Source organism: Ahaetulla prasina, chromosome 1 (assembly GCF_028640845.1).
Source record: "Ahaetulla prasina isolate Xishuangbanna chromosome 1, ASM2864084v1, whole genome shotgun sequence".
NCBI classification, from domain to species: domain Eukaryota; kingdom Metazoa; phylum Chordata; class Lepidosauria; order Squamata; family Colubridae; genus Ahaetulla; species Ahaetulla prasina.
The window spans coordinates 49,046,230-49,059,052 of NC_080539.1; the positions used below are offsets into that span (position 1 = coordinate 49,046,230).

The 12,823-nt window shown below is 36.1% G+C and overlaps 1 protein-coding gene across 2 annotated transcripts in view; it reads left to right on the plus strand.

Moving 5' to 3' along the window:
* TTBK1 (tau tubulin kinase 1) overlaps nt 1-12,823 on the plus strand; it is a 99,868-nt gene that overhangs the window by 38,222 nt on the left and 48,823 nt on the right. Inside the window, exons 1-6 of one of the 2 annotated variants that reach the window (XM_058165177.1) lie at nt 4,137-4,209; nt 5,897-5,962; nt 7,854-7,946; nt 8,877-9,002; nt 10,969-11,123; nt 12,388-12,610. In XM_058165177.1, the coding sequence (XP_058021160.1) occupies nt 7,857-7,946; nt 8,877-9,002; nt 10,969-11,123; nt 12,388-12,610 (594 nt within the window). In that variant the 5' untranslated portion in view covers nt 4,137-4,209; nt 5,897-5,962; nt 7,854-7,856. Of the gene's footprint in view, nt 1-4,136; nt 4,210-5,896; nt 5,963-7,853; nt 7,947-8,876; nt 9,003-10,968; nt 11,124-12,387; nt 12,611-12,823 lie in introns of those variants that run through there. The other variant, XM_058165178.1, reaches the window with a different exon arrangement.

Below are 12,823 nucleotides of genomic sequence, written 5' to 3' on the forward strand. Positions count from 1 at the left end.
ATGTGCTTTGTTTGGCTTAGACATCTTGGTGGATGTGCTTACACATCATGTTAACTCCAAAAACAAGCAAACCAACAACTGAATTATGTGGAAATCAGCTCACCTACACTCTACGATTGCATATTTCAGAAAGCTACCTTTTTCCTGGTTTAAATAAATTTTGTTTAATTTAAAATTGTCTGTTAAATGCTGGCTTCTTTTAAAGACAAAACCTTAATGTTTAACATCTCACTGCACATAAAATACATCATTGGTACAATTCAGTCACATTTCACAATTTGTAATCTCTTGAAAGATTATTATTAAAATGATAGTGGAAAACAATACTATGGAGTTTTATATTCATGAAAATCAGCCTAGCCCTGATTCAAAAGAATATTCCATTTGGATATCGCTCATGTGGAAATGGCATTGTTGTGATCTGATCAAATGTACATTCTCATATCCAGAACAGATTCTAAAGAAATGTTTTATAAATTGGCAGCAGTATCGTACTGAACATAAACTTATTCATTACTTGTTGATTAACAGCATTTATAATCCAAACCATTATGGAAGGATTCTTAGTGATGTACAACAAACAAATAAAATATAAAACCAATAAACACTATATAACAATAAAATCCACTAGTTAAGTACCTATGACAAATGACCTCAGATTAACTGCAACTGATGCTCATTAAGATAATTTTATATATTATAAAACATTAAGAGGGCAAAGTCTGCAGGTAACTTGAGAGGGAGGGCATTGCATAAATCGAGGCTAACTTGGAGGAGGACTGACATTTGCTCTACTCCCCATGTTTTCTTGTGAGAGGGATTCTCAACTGCCCCTTTTTAGATAAGCCAGATGTCAGCTCCCTGGCCTGCTCTCCAGTTGCCATAGGCAAGGGATGCTTTGCGAGTTGACACTAGATTAAGTTTTGGCAAGATATTAACCTTTTATCACCTGGCTCTTTGACCTAAAGGGCTTTAGAGATGACAGCCCATGTTTTGAACTAAATTCAGAAGCCTATGGACAGCCAATGCAACACCTATAAAATACACTGATGAGGTTGTTCCAGATGCAATTTCTGAGTTATCTCCAAAGGCAGTCTCATGTAGAGCCCGCTGCATTAGTCCAGTGAGTAGCTATTAGTGCATGAATTACTGATGTAAGGCATGCTGGCTCAAGTAGGGTTGTGTTATATTCTCAGCATGCTAGCTAAGAATATGTCCTAGCCAGGATTTCCATTTGCAGCTTGAGCAGAAAGTGGAAGTCAGGAGGACTTCTGTGTTACAAACCTCATCTTTCAGAAGTAGGATAGGGAAGTAGGTTTTAATCTAGGCTTGTTTTGGTCCATCAAGATCTTCACAGATTCCAGATATGTGTTCAAGTCTTCATTGGCATCTCTGGTCCAGACTGGATATACTGTGTCACAGTGTACTGGTGACACTTCACCCTGAAACATCTGATGACTTCTCTCAGTGGTTTCATTTAAATAACAAAAAGGAAAACACTAAACCCTCTGGTTTTCTATACTAGAATTCAAGTACTTTTTCCCCAGGACCACTGACAGGAGCCATCCATATTAGAAGTGTTAATAATTCCAATGCATGTAACAGTCCAAAATGATACAATGTTTGATAATATTGAATACCACCAAGAGGTTTAATGAAGACAAGAGGGCATATTTCTGTCATCTAGATCCCTATGAAGGTCATCTATGAGATGACCAATGCCATTTCTGTCTCATAACCAGGATTGAATATGGACTGGAAAGGATCCAAATAATCTGTTTTTCTAGGATCCTCTAGTTGATTCCTATCACTTTCTCAATAACTTTCAACAGATGGGAGGTTGGAGACCAAGCAAGGATTATGAAACATGGCTGGATCCAAGAACTACTCCCTTAAATTACATAGATTGCCTCCAGATCCAAAGCCTTCAACTTGTCATCTAATGCAGTCAGAAGGGGCATGAGTTAAATTTACAAATTGGTAGTGTTAATATTAAATTGATCCCTATTGATTCCAAAGGTCCTACATACCCAAACATATCCCAGATTACATCACAATATTCCTTCTCTGTCATAACCATGGCTTTGCCTATTTCTTACCAATCTACACTGTATATGAATTGATTTATGGATGTATCTGCCAAGCCATGAATGTATCCAGTATGCCTACAGGTGTTTCTCACCTGCATCTTCCTATAAAAGGGTCTAAATAATTCTGAAGGCTATCAGGTGGGAATTTTCAGACTACTTAAGTGCAGAGAATCTCACTGCTTTTATCATCACAGTGTAAATTCAGATAAATCTAGCAATGCTCACTTGCATTTAGTTCCGGTTTTTTTGACTTCATTGCTCTAGGCAAATTTTCAAATATCCCCGTCCTTCCTCAGTAAACTAAGAACTCAACTTGAAAATGATAACATGAAAGAGGTCTCAATGGAGCTGCCTCAGGTGCTTTGGCTGCCTCCCTATTTCACAGATCAATTAAGATGGATCTACCTAATACACACAATTTTGTCAAAAGTCTGCCCATCTGGGTTTCACATTCTGCAGTAGCTGTTGCAAAGTTTCCTCCTCTTGCTTATATAGATTGATAGGAACATACACTTTAAAGTAAATGGAATATGATTTCCATCAGCCTAAAATACAGGTGAAAGGCCAGAATTGCTGAATAAACCTATATTTGAGTAAGAGTGCATTGTAATTTCTGTTTTGCTACATAAACTGATATATATATACTTTTCCTTTATCAGGAGGCATGGTTATTCCCAAAAAATATGAGCTCCAATAACCCACAAACAGATTTTTAAAAGTATCCAAAGAGTCTTCAAAAAATAAAAATAAAAGCTAATTGCTAGGAAATAGAAACAGAAGCTATCCTTAGTAAATAAGGACCTTGGAGATAAAGAATAGTATGATCCCTGAGGATTCAAACGATGGCCATCCCTAGAACAAACAGTGAAGAAGATCTAGCTGAGAAATTATGCCAATTAATCTTACCTTTTGTCAAACTACAACATAGGGACTAAAGGGCTGTTGAAATTGACTACAGGATATTGACTTTAATTCTCTTGCTAAAGACTGGGTCATTCCTTAGAACTGGAATCTCAAACTCAAATTGTCGGGTCCATCTGAGGAATAGTTTATTGGCTTGGATTAAAACATTGAAGTCTTTGATACAAAAGTCTTTAATAAATAAAAAATGGAGAATATCGTGATATGCCATTAAAGTATATTAAAAATGTACTGCTAAACAGTAAAGTTTCTTGCAAAACAGTCATTTCACTTCAACCAATTAGTTCTCAGATTTCATTAATTAGGTCACTAGTATTTGGTTTGTTACTGGGTTGATATGTAATTTTTTTTTCAGGATCATATTGAAGAGGATAAGGGAAAATAATTCCATGAAGAATTGTCCAAATCCCTGCTATTCTCTTACTTCTTTCTCTTTCCTGAAGAAGCAGTTTTCTTTTCTTCTGCCCTTTTCCTCAAGAGATTTTGCTTGCTTGCTTATTGCTTTCTATTTTTCCCATTTCTTGCAAAATTGTGAAAAACTCAAGATAGACTTACCCCTCTGCCCTTCAGTTACTGTCTCTCTCCCTTCTCTGGGCAGTTCCAGCATCTGTTTTGTTGCCAAATCCCATCTTCCCATTGCTCCTGCCCAAACAGCCTGGCACTGAGAGTGGGTGGGATTCCCAGACAACAGTTGAACTTGGCACAAGAGGTTTGTGGTACTGACTATGTGGCCCAGCTGATCAGTCCTGCATTGTTCTTCCTGTTATTCAGCCTGAGCACTTACATGCCACTCAAGAAACTAGCCTTGATGGGCAGTGTCCTTACTGCCCACAAAATATTGTGGCAGGTCATAGAAAATGACTTGAAGGTCCTGCATCTGCCCATAGGCTGTAAAATTGAGACCACTGCTCTAAAATCTGAGCCATAATGCACTACTGTGGATCAGATATCTAGAGCATGATGGGTTATCTTAGTTAACTCAAGTAAGAGATACAAGGCACTTCTGTAGGGGAAGAGATAATAATGTTGATTCAATTTTTATATTTGTTTCTGTTTTGTTTCCCTCCATTTTGCATTTTTATTGTCATGGTTTTGTTTGGGTTTCTCTTTGTTTTACAGTTCTTTTGGGCTCGTTTTTTGAGACTGTTTGATGCGTTGGCTTCCCATCTGCTGCTTATAACCATCTCAACCATAAGTTGTGAGTGAGCCATCATAATGCTTCTTATTTTTTTTTATTTGTCTTTTTTTTAATAATGAATATAATTCTGAGTTTTTTTCCCATTTATTTTGTTTCCATGAAATAATTTTTGTTTTCAATATTTTATGCATAGGCCTGGAGCTTTCTGGATTTTGAATTTATGAGAGTTTGGCCCTTAAAGAACTGCAATAAATCATATGTTGAAGATCCTTTGGGCCTTAAGAACACTCTCTATTTAAAATTTGTAATTATTGTGCAAAAGCTAAAGGTGCCAAATCCTGTTTACACCCATGAAAATATATTTCCTTTAGAAACGTGAAATATGTACCCAAAATTGTGGAATCCTAACAATAAGAGAAAGTGACAGTTCCTCAAAGTTTTGTTTTAGCATATGCTAAGGAGACAAAAATATTTATTAAAGCCAATACAATTGTGACATTTATTTATTTTTTTATTTATCATAGTTTTTAAAAATATATTTTTCCAAATATACTGAAGAACATCTATCCTATTTAATAATTTGCTCCAGAAAGTAGAGTATATAATACTGGTGATTTATGTTTATGCGACTGAAATTTATGTTACTAAACTCATGGTTAGGAGTTAGGTAAGCAATGGTCTTCTTTTAATATCACTGCATCATGTAAATTCTGAAAATCAGGCTTCAATTATTAAATAATTGAAGATAGAAGATTCTGTCCAAAGTTATATAACTAGATTACAATCTGCACAACAGAATATCTATCCTTATGCTCTACATTGTATCACCTTCTATTTGGCCTTCTAATTCTTGGAGCAGTTTTGAGGAGTTACAGGGAGCAAAAGGCAATTCCTCAATGGTACCCATTGTGCTGATAGATGATTGCCTAGCTATACTTTAGCTAGGCAATCCAACAAAAACATTAGTACAGTGGGGACCCAGTGGCTGCTCTTTTTGTTTTTCATAGATAATTTTTTCAGCACAATAAAAGGAACCGAAATTATTGACACTGAAATTATGCTCATCTGTGAATCATAATCAGTCTTGTTTTTTTCTTAAACAATGTATATGTACAAATACTCTGTATACAAACACACATGCGCACACGCACACACAAATACTTACAAATTTGTTTCTGATAGTTCTCACATGTGATATTTTCAAGTGTACTTTAAAATATATAGGGATATTCCTGAACCTTTTATTTCCTGGCACCAAAGGGATTCTGTCTATGTGAATTAAGATGGAGCAGTAGAAAGAAACTGAGTTAGCAATTGAAGTACTTTGGTAAGGAAGATGAGGCTGTTATCCCTGTACTGTATAGTCAAATGAATCTGTTTTTGACCTTTAACTTGCTCTTAAGTTTCTGAAGCCACTGGTTTTTGTACTGGAAAAAAACATGTTGCTGTTATCCCTTGTCCACTGAGATCTATAGTATTTTCTGTGGAGATCTTATCTTTTTAAATCTTTTTTAAAAATTGATAATTTCAATTTATTTTACAATGGTGTTTTCCAGTAGGAAGTGTTATTGTTTCTAAAAGATTTGCTCAAAAATCAACTTTAATCCAAACGTCTAATTTGACCATCAATTCATCTTAATATTTGTCATCAAAATGGTTTGTGGACCTAAGCAATGAAGAAAAGGTGGACAGCTTGGCATACTTTCACATTAAAAAAATTAAATTTAATGTATCTTCTTTCCATTAGCCTCGTAATGTTGCTGGCTTCCGGGGAACAGTCCGGTATGCATCGGTGAATGCACATAAAAATAGAGTAAGTTATATCTTTGTGTGTATGGAAGGGGTAAAATGAGAGAGATTAAAAGAAAAGTATCCCTTTTGCTGTTGAGTGTGGTTTAGGAATGTCACACACAGTATATATTGGAACCTGGTGTGAATCAGCTACAGTTGAACAGGGTATGCAAGTTGTATTATAGTGCACATACATATTTTATTTATTTATTTTGCACTACCCAAATCAAACTGACTGTGGGGCACTCAGAAGAGCAAACCATAAACAGAATATTTGCACCAAAAAAAAAGAAGCAGCGACCAAAAATGATCAGTTGTTCACCATTTGCTAAGAGTCCAAAAGCCTGTTGAAAGAAATTGTTGAAATTATGAGCAATTGTATCTATAGGGACAGCATGTTTCTCAGTTCTCGGACTGCTAGCAAGAACTCCAGTTCCTTTACACACAGGGTGGGTGGGTCGGTGGGATATTTAGCAAGCTTATCCTAGATGCTTGGAGTGGATAAATGGAATTATATTTTGTAAGGTGGTCCCTGACTGTCCAATCTTTTCTTTAAAACCTCCAGTGTTAGAGCACCCACAACTTCTGAAGGCAAGCTGTTGATTTGCATTCACCTTGTTCCATCTGCCTGAAGGAGCAAGGAGAGACATAGATCTAATTCCTAGGGAGTGGAATTCATATTACAGAGGCCCCTGTCCACTGCTTCAGATTCTCCAGGCTTAAAAGAATCCTGGATTGAAACAGAAAATGCTGCTGTTCTTAACTCACATGATAGGCTGTTAATGATAGAAGCATTCTAATAAATTCTCTGCCATTACAAAGGTCTAGAGTGCTGATAGTCTGCAATATTAGATTCCATTATCTTGAATATCAGAATTTATACGCATGAAGCAGTGTTTATTAATATTTTTTCCCAGCACAGCAGTTTGCCAACTGCCTTACATTGCATTACGAGTGGCTTGACTGTTCAAACATGAAGTTTGTGACATTGTAATCTAAACAAAAAGTATATTAGGAAGCTTCTTTCCTGCTGAACATGAATTGGATGATTTGAAGCTGATGGGTTTTATAGGTGTTCTTCTGCTGAGCTGTCAACTTTGAGCAATTACTCTTTTTGGAAGAGATGAGAGAATTTTTAGGATGGTCTGCCCATAGAGGCTAACAGTTTCCAATGAATGCTAGAGAGCTTTTGGAGATTTTTCTGGCTAGTATGAGCTGTGTCCTTGCTGAAGTGTGGATTATATTGGGATAGAGTTGCTCTAAACTGCCTCTTCACTGTGCAAAGCTCATTCAGTCACTTAGCAATTAAATAAGTTAAGATATAACTAGAATATAACATGGATTTTTATACTTCAGTACAAAGAAGGTCAAAAGATAATCTCCTTCAGTGCAGCAGTTTAAGTATTCAGGCATACTTTAGGATACTGTTTAGAATAACAGTAAAATCAAGCCAGTTCCAGTACAGTGGGGATAAGCTACAGTGCAGAATGTGGGAAAAAAGGGCTTGTCTTCATGAAATCTATAAATTTCAACTTCGAATTTCTCTCCAACTATAGTCTTGTTTATGTCTCTTGGTATTACAAAATAGTAGGCATGTTCTTTTTTTTTTATCTTTGTAGTTCAAACACATGATGATGTACAGAATGCATCATAGAGTTCCATTACTGATGTGGAGTAATTTCTCAACAGACAAGACAATACAGAAAACTGTATTGAAATTAGAATGTATGGAAATTACTGCTTTTGATTTTTAACTCTGGTTACATGAATTATTAAGTTTTATTACATAATATGCTGCATACACAATTGATATTTTTGTAATAGCTCCTGGGTAGCAATAGTTTCCTGCCATTGTGGACAGTGTTGGCAGCTAAATTAGGTACAATATTTTGTAACTTTTTGTTTTATTGCAGGAAATGGGCCGACATGATGATCTGTGGTCCCTTTTTTACATGCTGGTAGAGTTTGCAGTTGGTCAACTTCCATGGCGCAAGATTAAAGATAAGGTAGAAAATGTAGTCAGCAACAATACAATACCTCCCTTTTCAAGATGAATAATAGATCAATAAAAAAAAACCCCTGCTGGATTCTATAAAGGCCTATGAGATGTGCACAGCAGTACATCAGAACATTTTCTTGATTATGTATGCCAACATACATAAGTTTCAGTGTTCAGAAACATGTTTTTTTGACGCTGGAATTATATATAATCACCACAATGAACAGAGCTTCATATCTTAACTTAAAGCCATTTACTGTCTTGTATTATTTGCCAGTGATATTTATTATAAATAGTATTCTGTGATGATGGAATTTGGAACTTTCCAGAGAGTTTTTCTTTTAGGGTATAATGCACGTGTTTTTATTTATTTTTTAGTTTTTTTAATGTATTTATCTTATATATTATTAGTACATTTTTTATTTTTGTGAGCCACTAAAATCCTGTTTATGATTACAGCAGGATAGAATCAGTGGTGGGATTCAGCCAGTTTGGGCAAACAGGTAGTTAAATTGCTGTGTGGCCCCTCCCCTACCTGCCCCTTTTAGGAGTCCCCCCATGGCCCGTTTTTGCTCCCAGGAGGCTGCAGGGAGGCCTTCTAGGCCCAAAACGGGGTGCAGGGATGTGGTGTGACACCCACCTCCCTGGCAGCCTGTTTTTGCTCCCAGGAGGCTTCAGGGAGGCCTCCTAGGCCCAAAACAGGGTGGGGGTGGGGGGTGGCACGTCTCCCCCCCCCGTGGCCCATTTTTGCTCCCAGGGGGGTGCAGGAACCTGAGTGCTGCCTGTCACACATCCTGGCCACTCCCACCATGGCTATGCCCACCCAGCCGGTCATTAGGGCAGAGAACCAGTTGCTATTTGAATCCCACCACTGGATATAATTAATACATAGATACATACATACATGCAGACAAATAAATGCATTTGATCTCTCTAGGAACAAGTTGGTATGATTAAGGAGAAATATGAACATCGAATGCTGCTAAAACATATGCCTTCGGAGTTCCACCTTTTTCTGGATCATATTGCAAATCTGGATTATTTCACCAAACCAGATTATCAGGTAAAATCCTATTTTTATTACTATCTTGAAACAATTAGAAGTCAATAATTTAGATTTCTCAAATGAAACTGATTTAATAAGAACCAATAGTTTTCAGTATAAATTGCAGGACCCTCCCCTCAGGGAGCAGACAGGAGTCCAAAGGTGAAGATTATCCTAGCCCCAAATTGTTTAGAATTTGTTAGTGATGACCAAATTTTTCAATATGGCTTAGCAATAATTGGGAGTTAGTTTAGTTGCTTCAACAAACGCACGAACAGCTGTTCACTCAGCAATCTTGTAACATTATTCTGCATCAGCTGCAACTTCTACAGCAAGGCAAAATACTAATGAATACATAACCAGGTGTAGATACTAATACTACTGAGACAATTCCTACAGAAAGGAACAAAATCACTCTAACGTAATGCTCCCAACTCACAAAGACCACCTAGACACGAACAACCAATCATAGCCACTTAGAAATAAAGTCGTGTCAGAAGAGCTGTACTTGACCCTACTCTTCCCATAAATCTGAAATATCCCACTTTGAGTTACACTGACAATGTTGTCTGTACTGATTCTTTGATTACCCTACTGGTCTGCAAATGGGCAGAGGATTACTATTGGTTTATGATAAGTTTATTATGTGTTTTGTTGCCACTTCTATTGTAAACCACTTCAGTGGTTTGGCATGGGAATTGATATATGACTACATTAAACAATATAAAAACCACTTACATACTGTAGCTCCTGTGAGAAAATTGCACAGATTGACTACAAATAATGGCATGACACAGTAGCAACAATGGTGCAGTGGACTATCTGCAAGAAATACCATTTCCCTGCCATTGTGGTCTCACCAGCAAGAATTCGTGGGACCACAAAGTGGACAAAGTAATAGAAAATGAAGAAGCTAAAGTGCTTTGGGACTTTAGAATTCAAGCAGACAAGCACCTGCCATATTACCTCAGGCTTTGCAATTGTTGATAAGAAAGACAAAAAAATCTGGACGTTGCAATAGCTGGAGACAGAATAGAAGAGAATGAAATAGAGAAAATCACAAAATACAAAGAACTGCAAACAGACGTAGAACAACTGTGGCAAAAGAAAGCAAAGGCAGTACCAATAGTAATAGACACTTTGGTTGTAATTCCACAACATCTTGACATCATTGGCATAACTATCAGTCAATTGCAAAAGCTTTATTAGGAACAGCTTACATCGTACAGCGATAAGTTTAACACCAACAAACATTTGCCTATCACAGATCCTTGGGAAGGTCCCAATAGATGGATAAGAAAGGCTAAATCCAATCTAAACATTTGAGTGACTCTGTGACCAACCATAATAATAAAAACTTACAAGAAGATATTTTCTCTCAGTTGTATGCTGATTGCCTTAATTAGGGTTATTTGTAATCAGTGGATAATCCCATAATGATGTTAACCTGTTTTAGCTATCTGTTTTAATATATCAGATGAATAAATATATTAGGAAATTATTTTAAGGAGGAGGCAGTAATTTTGCAGTAAGGGAATATTATAGAAAAATTCCAAAAAACGTCCAGTTAAGAAAGCTAAGTTTTCGGAAATATTTTGGAGAGTTGCAGCTGATCTAGTTGACAGTTGTTCATGACTTTTACTTGGGGACACTCAAATAATGATGCAGTTGTAGAATAAACTAAATTCAGTGTCATCCACATTCATGTTTAATGAAAATTTAGTTACGATGCTTAACTCTTCAGTCAAGGATATAATGATTTTCAATTTCTACTTAATCAAAAATTAGACTTTGGGAACAGATTTTTTTGGGAAAGCTTAGAGGATGCATCCAATGATTTGGGGGTTACTTGTGGCTCTGGGGCTCAAGTTGTGAATCTGTGAAGTAGATCATTCTCCATCTCCTATAAAGTGACTTTCTATATTCCTGCTTCTGATTGTGGATAAACATTTGAACTTTAGTATTCTAACTTGTTTTTGTCTAGCTGATCATGACTGTGTTTGAAAATAGCATGAAGGAAAGGGGAATTACTGAGAATGAGGCCTTTGACTGGGAGAAAGCTGGTACAGATATTTTATTATCTACAAGTACATCCACCCCACCTCAGCAGAACACAAGGCAAACTGCAGCCATGTTTGGGTGAGTGGCAGACCACATGTAACCAATATTGCAGACTCTCACTACAGGGTCTTTTGGTGCGCTGACAAATTATTTTATATACAGTCAATTTATATTTGTAATTACAGACCTTTCCCCAAAACAGATATGCTAATATTATATAAATGATTATCTGAGTTGATTGAATCCAAGGATGTCCTTCTGTTTATGGATAGAATTTTTCAGAAATACAAAGCATGTTTATCTAGTTTATGCTTTGGTTCGTGGTCAGTGGTGGGGAAAGCAGAAATGCAGTTTCTCCAACTATGTGTCCTTCATCTTCCTGGAATGGAGAGAGCTTAAGGAAGGACAGGAAAATATCACCTTCCAACCTCCTGTTATGAATAGGAGTAAAAGACAGAACTTTTCTCATAGAAAAAGACTACTTGTTGCATCATAAATTTTGCTGCTTCTGATCACTCTCTAATTTTTAAAACTTGGGAGATTCTCTGAGTTTGTGAATATTTTCCATTTGAGTGGATCTGGTGAAGACAACTGGGAAGAAATAAATTGCCAATGTTATTTAAATATCTTTTGTGGGAGTGGATGACAATTATTTCATGGGAAAATATACATAGAATTCTATCAAGACGTATAGCTCTGTGGAAATGTTTGACCTTGTATTCTGGTTGCCTTGTATCCTATTAAGGCCATAAACCTCAGTCAGAATCTAAGCATTATAGACATAAGCCACACCTCAAGATTTAAGTTAAAATAAGCAAGAGGTATCCCAATTCTGTTTTGCTATCAAAATGAAAAATAATGTAATTTATTATGTTTATGTATTTTCTTTTAGCAGAGCTACTCATCTTTCTTCCATAGCTATTGCTGTCTTCGTCATTATAGTAGGTGCTATATTTCTGAGTTTCCTCCTGCCAAAAGCCATCGTAATGACGGATAACAGTACTTTTTTTTTAATTGAAGGACAAGAAATTATGCAGTATGCTAAGCAAATATTATGAAATCCTTATGATAAGATTTCCAGGCTGCCAATAAAGAATATGCTGTTTTCAATAGTTAAATGCAAGAAGAATAATGAAGTTTCAACCATCCATTGAATTTATTGGTACCTTAAGATGAAATAAGACAACTTACTTAAAGCTTCATGTTCTGTTTGCAGTGGGCTTTGTATGCATTATATATAGTATTGGCTGTGAACGGGTGAGGTCTTTGTGATACTGTGAGAAATAATAATTCTAAAGCTTTAGTTTTGTAATCTGAAGTTTGTACATTATTTCTTCTTTAGTGTGGTTAATATCACTCCAGTTCCTGGAGATTTACTTCGCGAGAACACAGAGGATGTTTTGCAAGGAGAACACCTGAGTGACCAAGAGAACGCACCCCCCATTTTATCTGTCCGGCCAACAGAAAATAACTTAGGGCAGGCTCCAAATGTTCCCTTCAATGAAGGAGAAGTTTGGGAAGAGACTGATGTAAATCGCAACAAACTCAGGATCAGCATCAGCAAAGTAAAGTTTTTTGACCATTTTGAATGTGTACTAATATTTTTATTTTCTGCCAAAGAATAGTGATTTTGTGAGTAAACAATACAATCCTAAGTAAAATAGCTAATTTTAGACACGGAAGGATGTTTTTTTTTTTTAATTTATTTATTTATTTATTTATTTATTTATTTATTTATTTATTTATTTATTTATTTATTTATTTATTTATTTATTTAT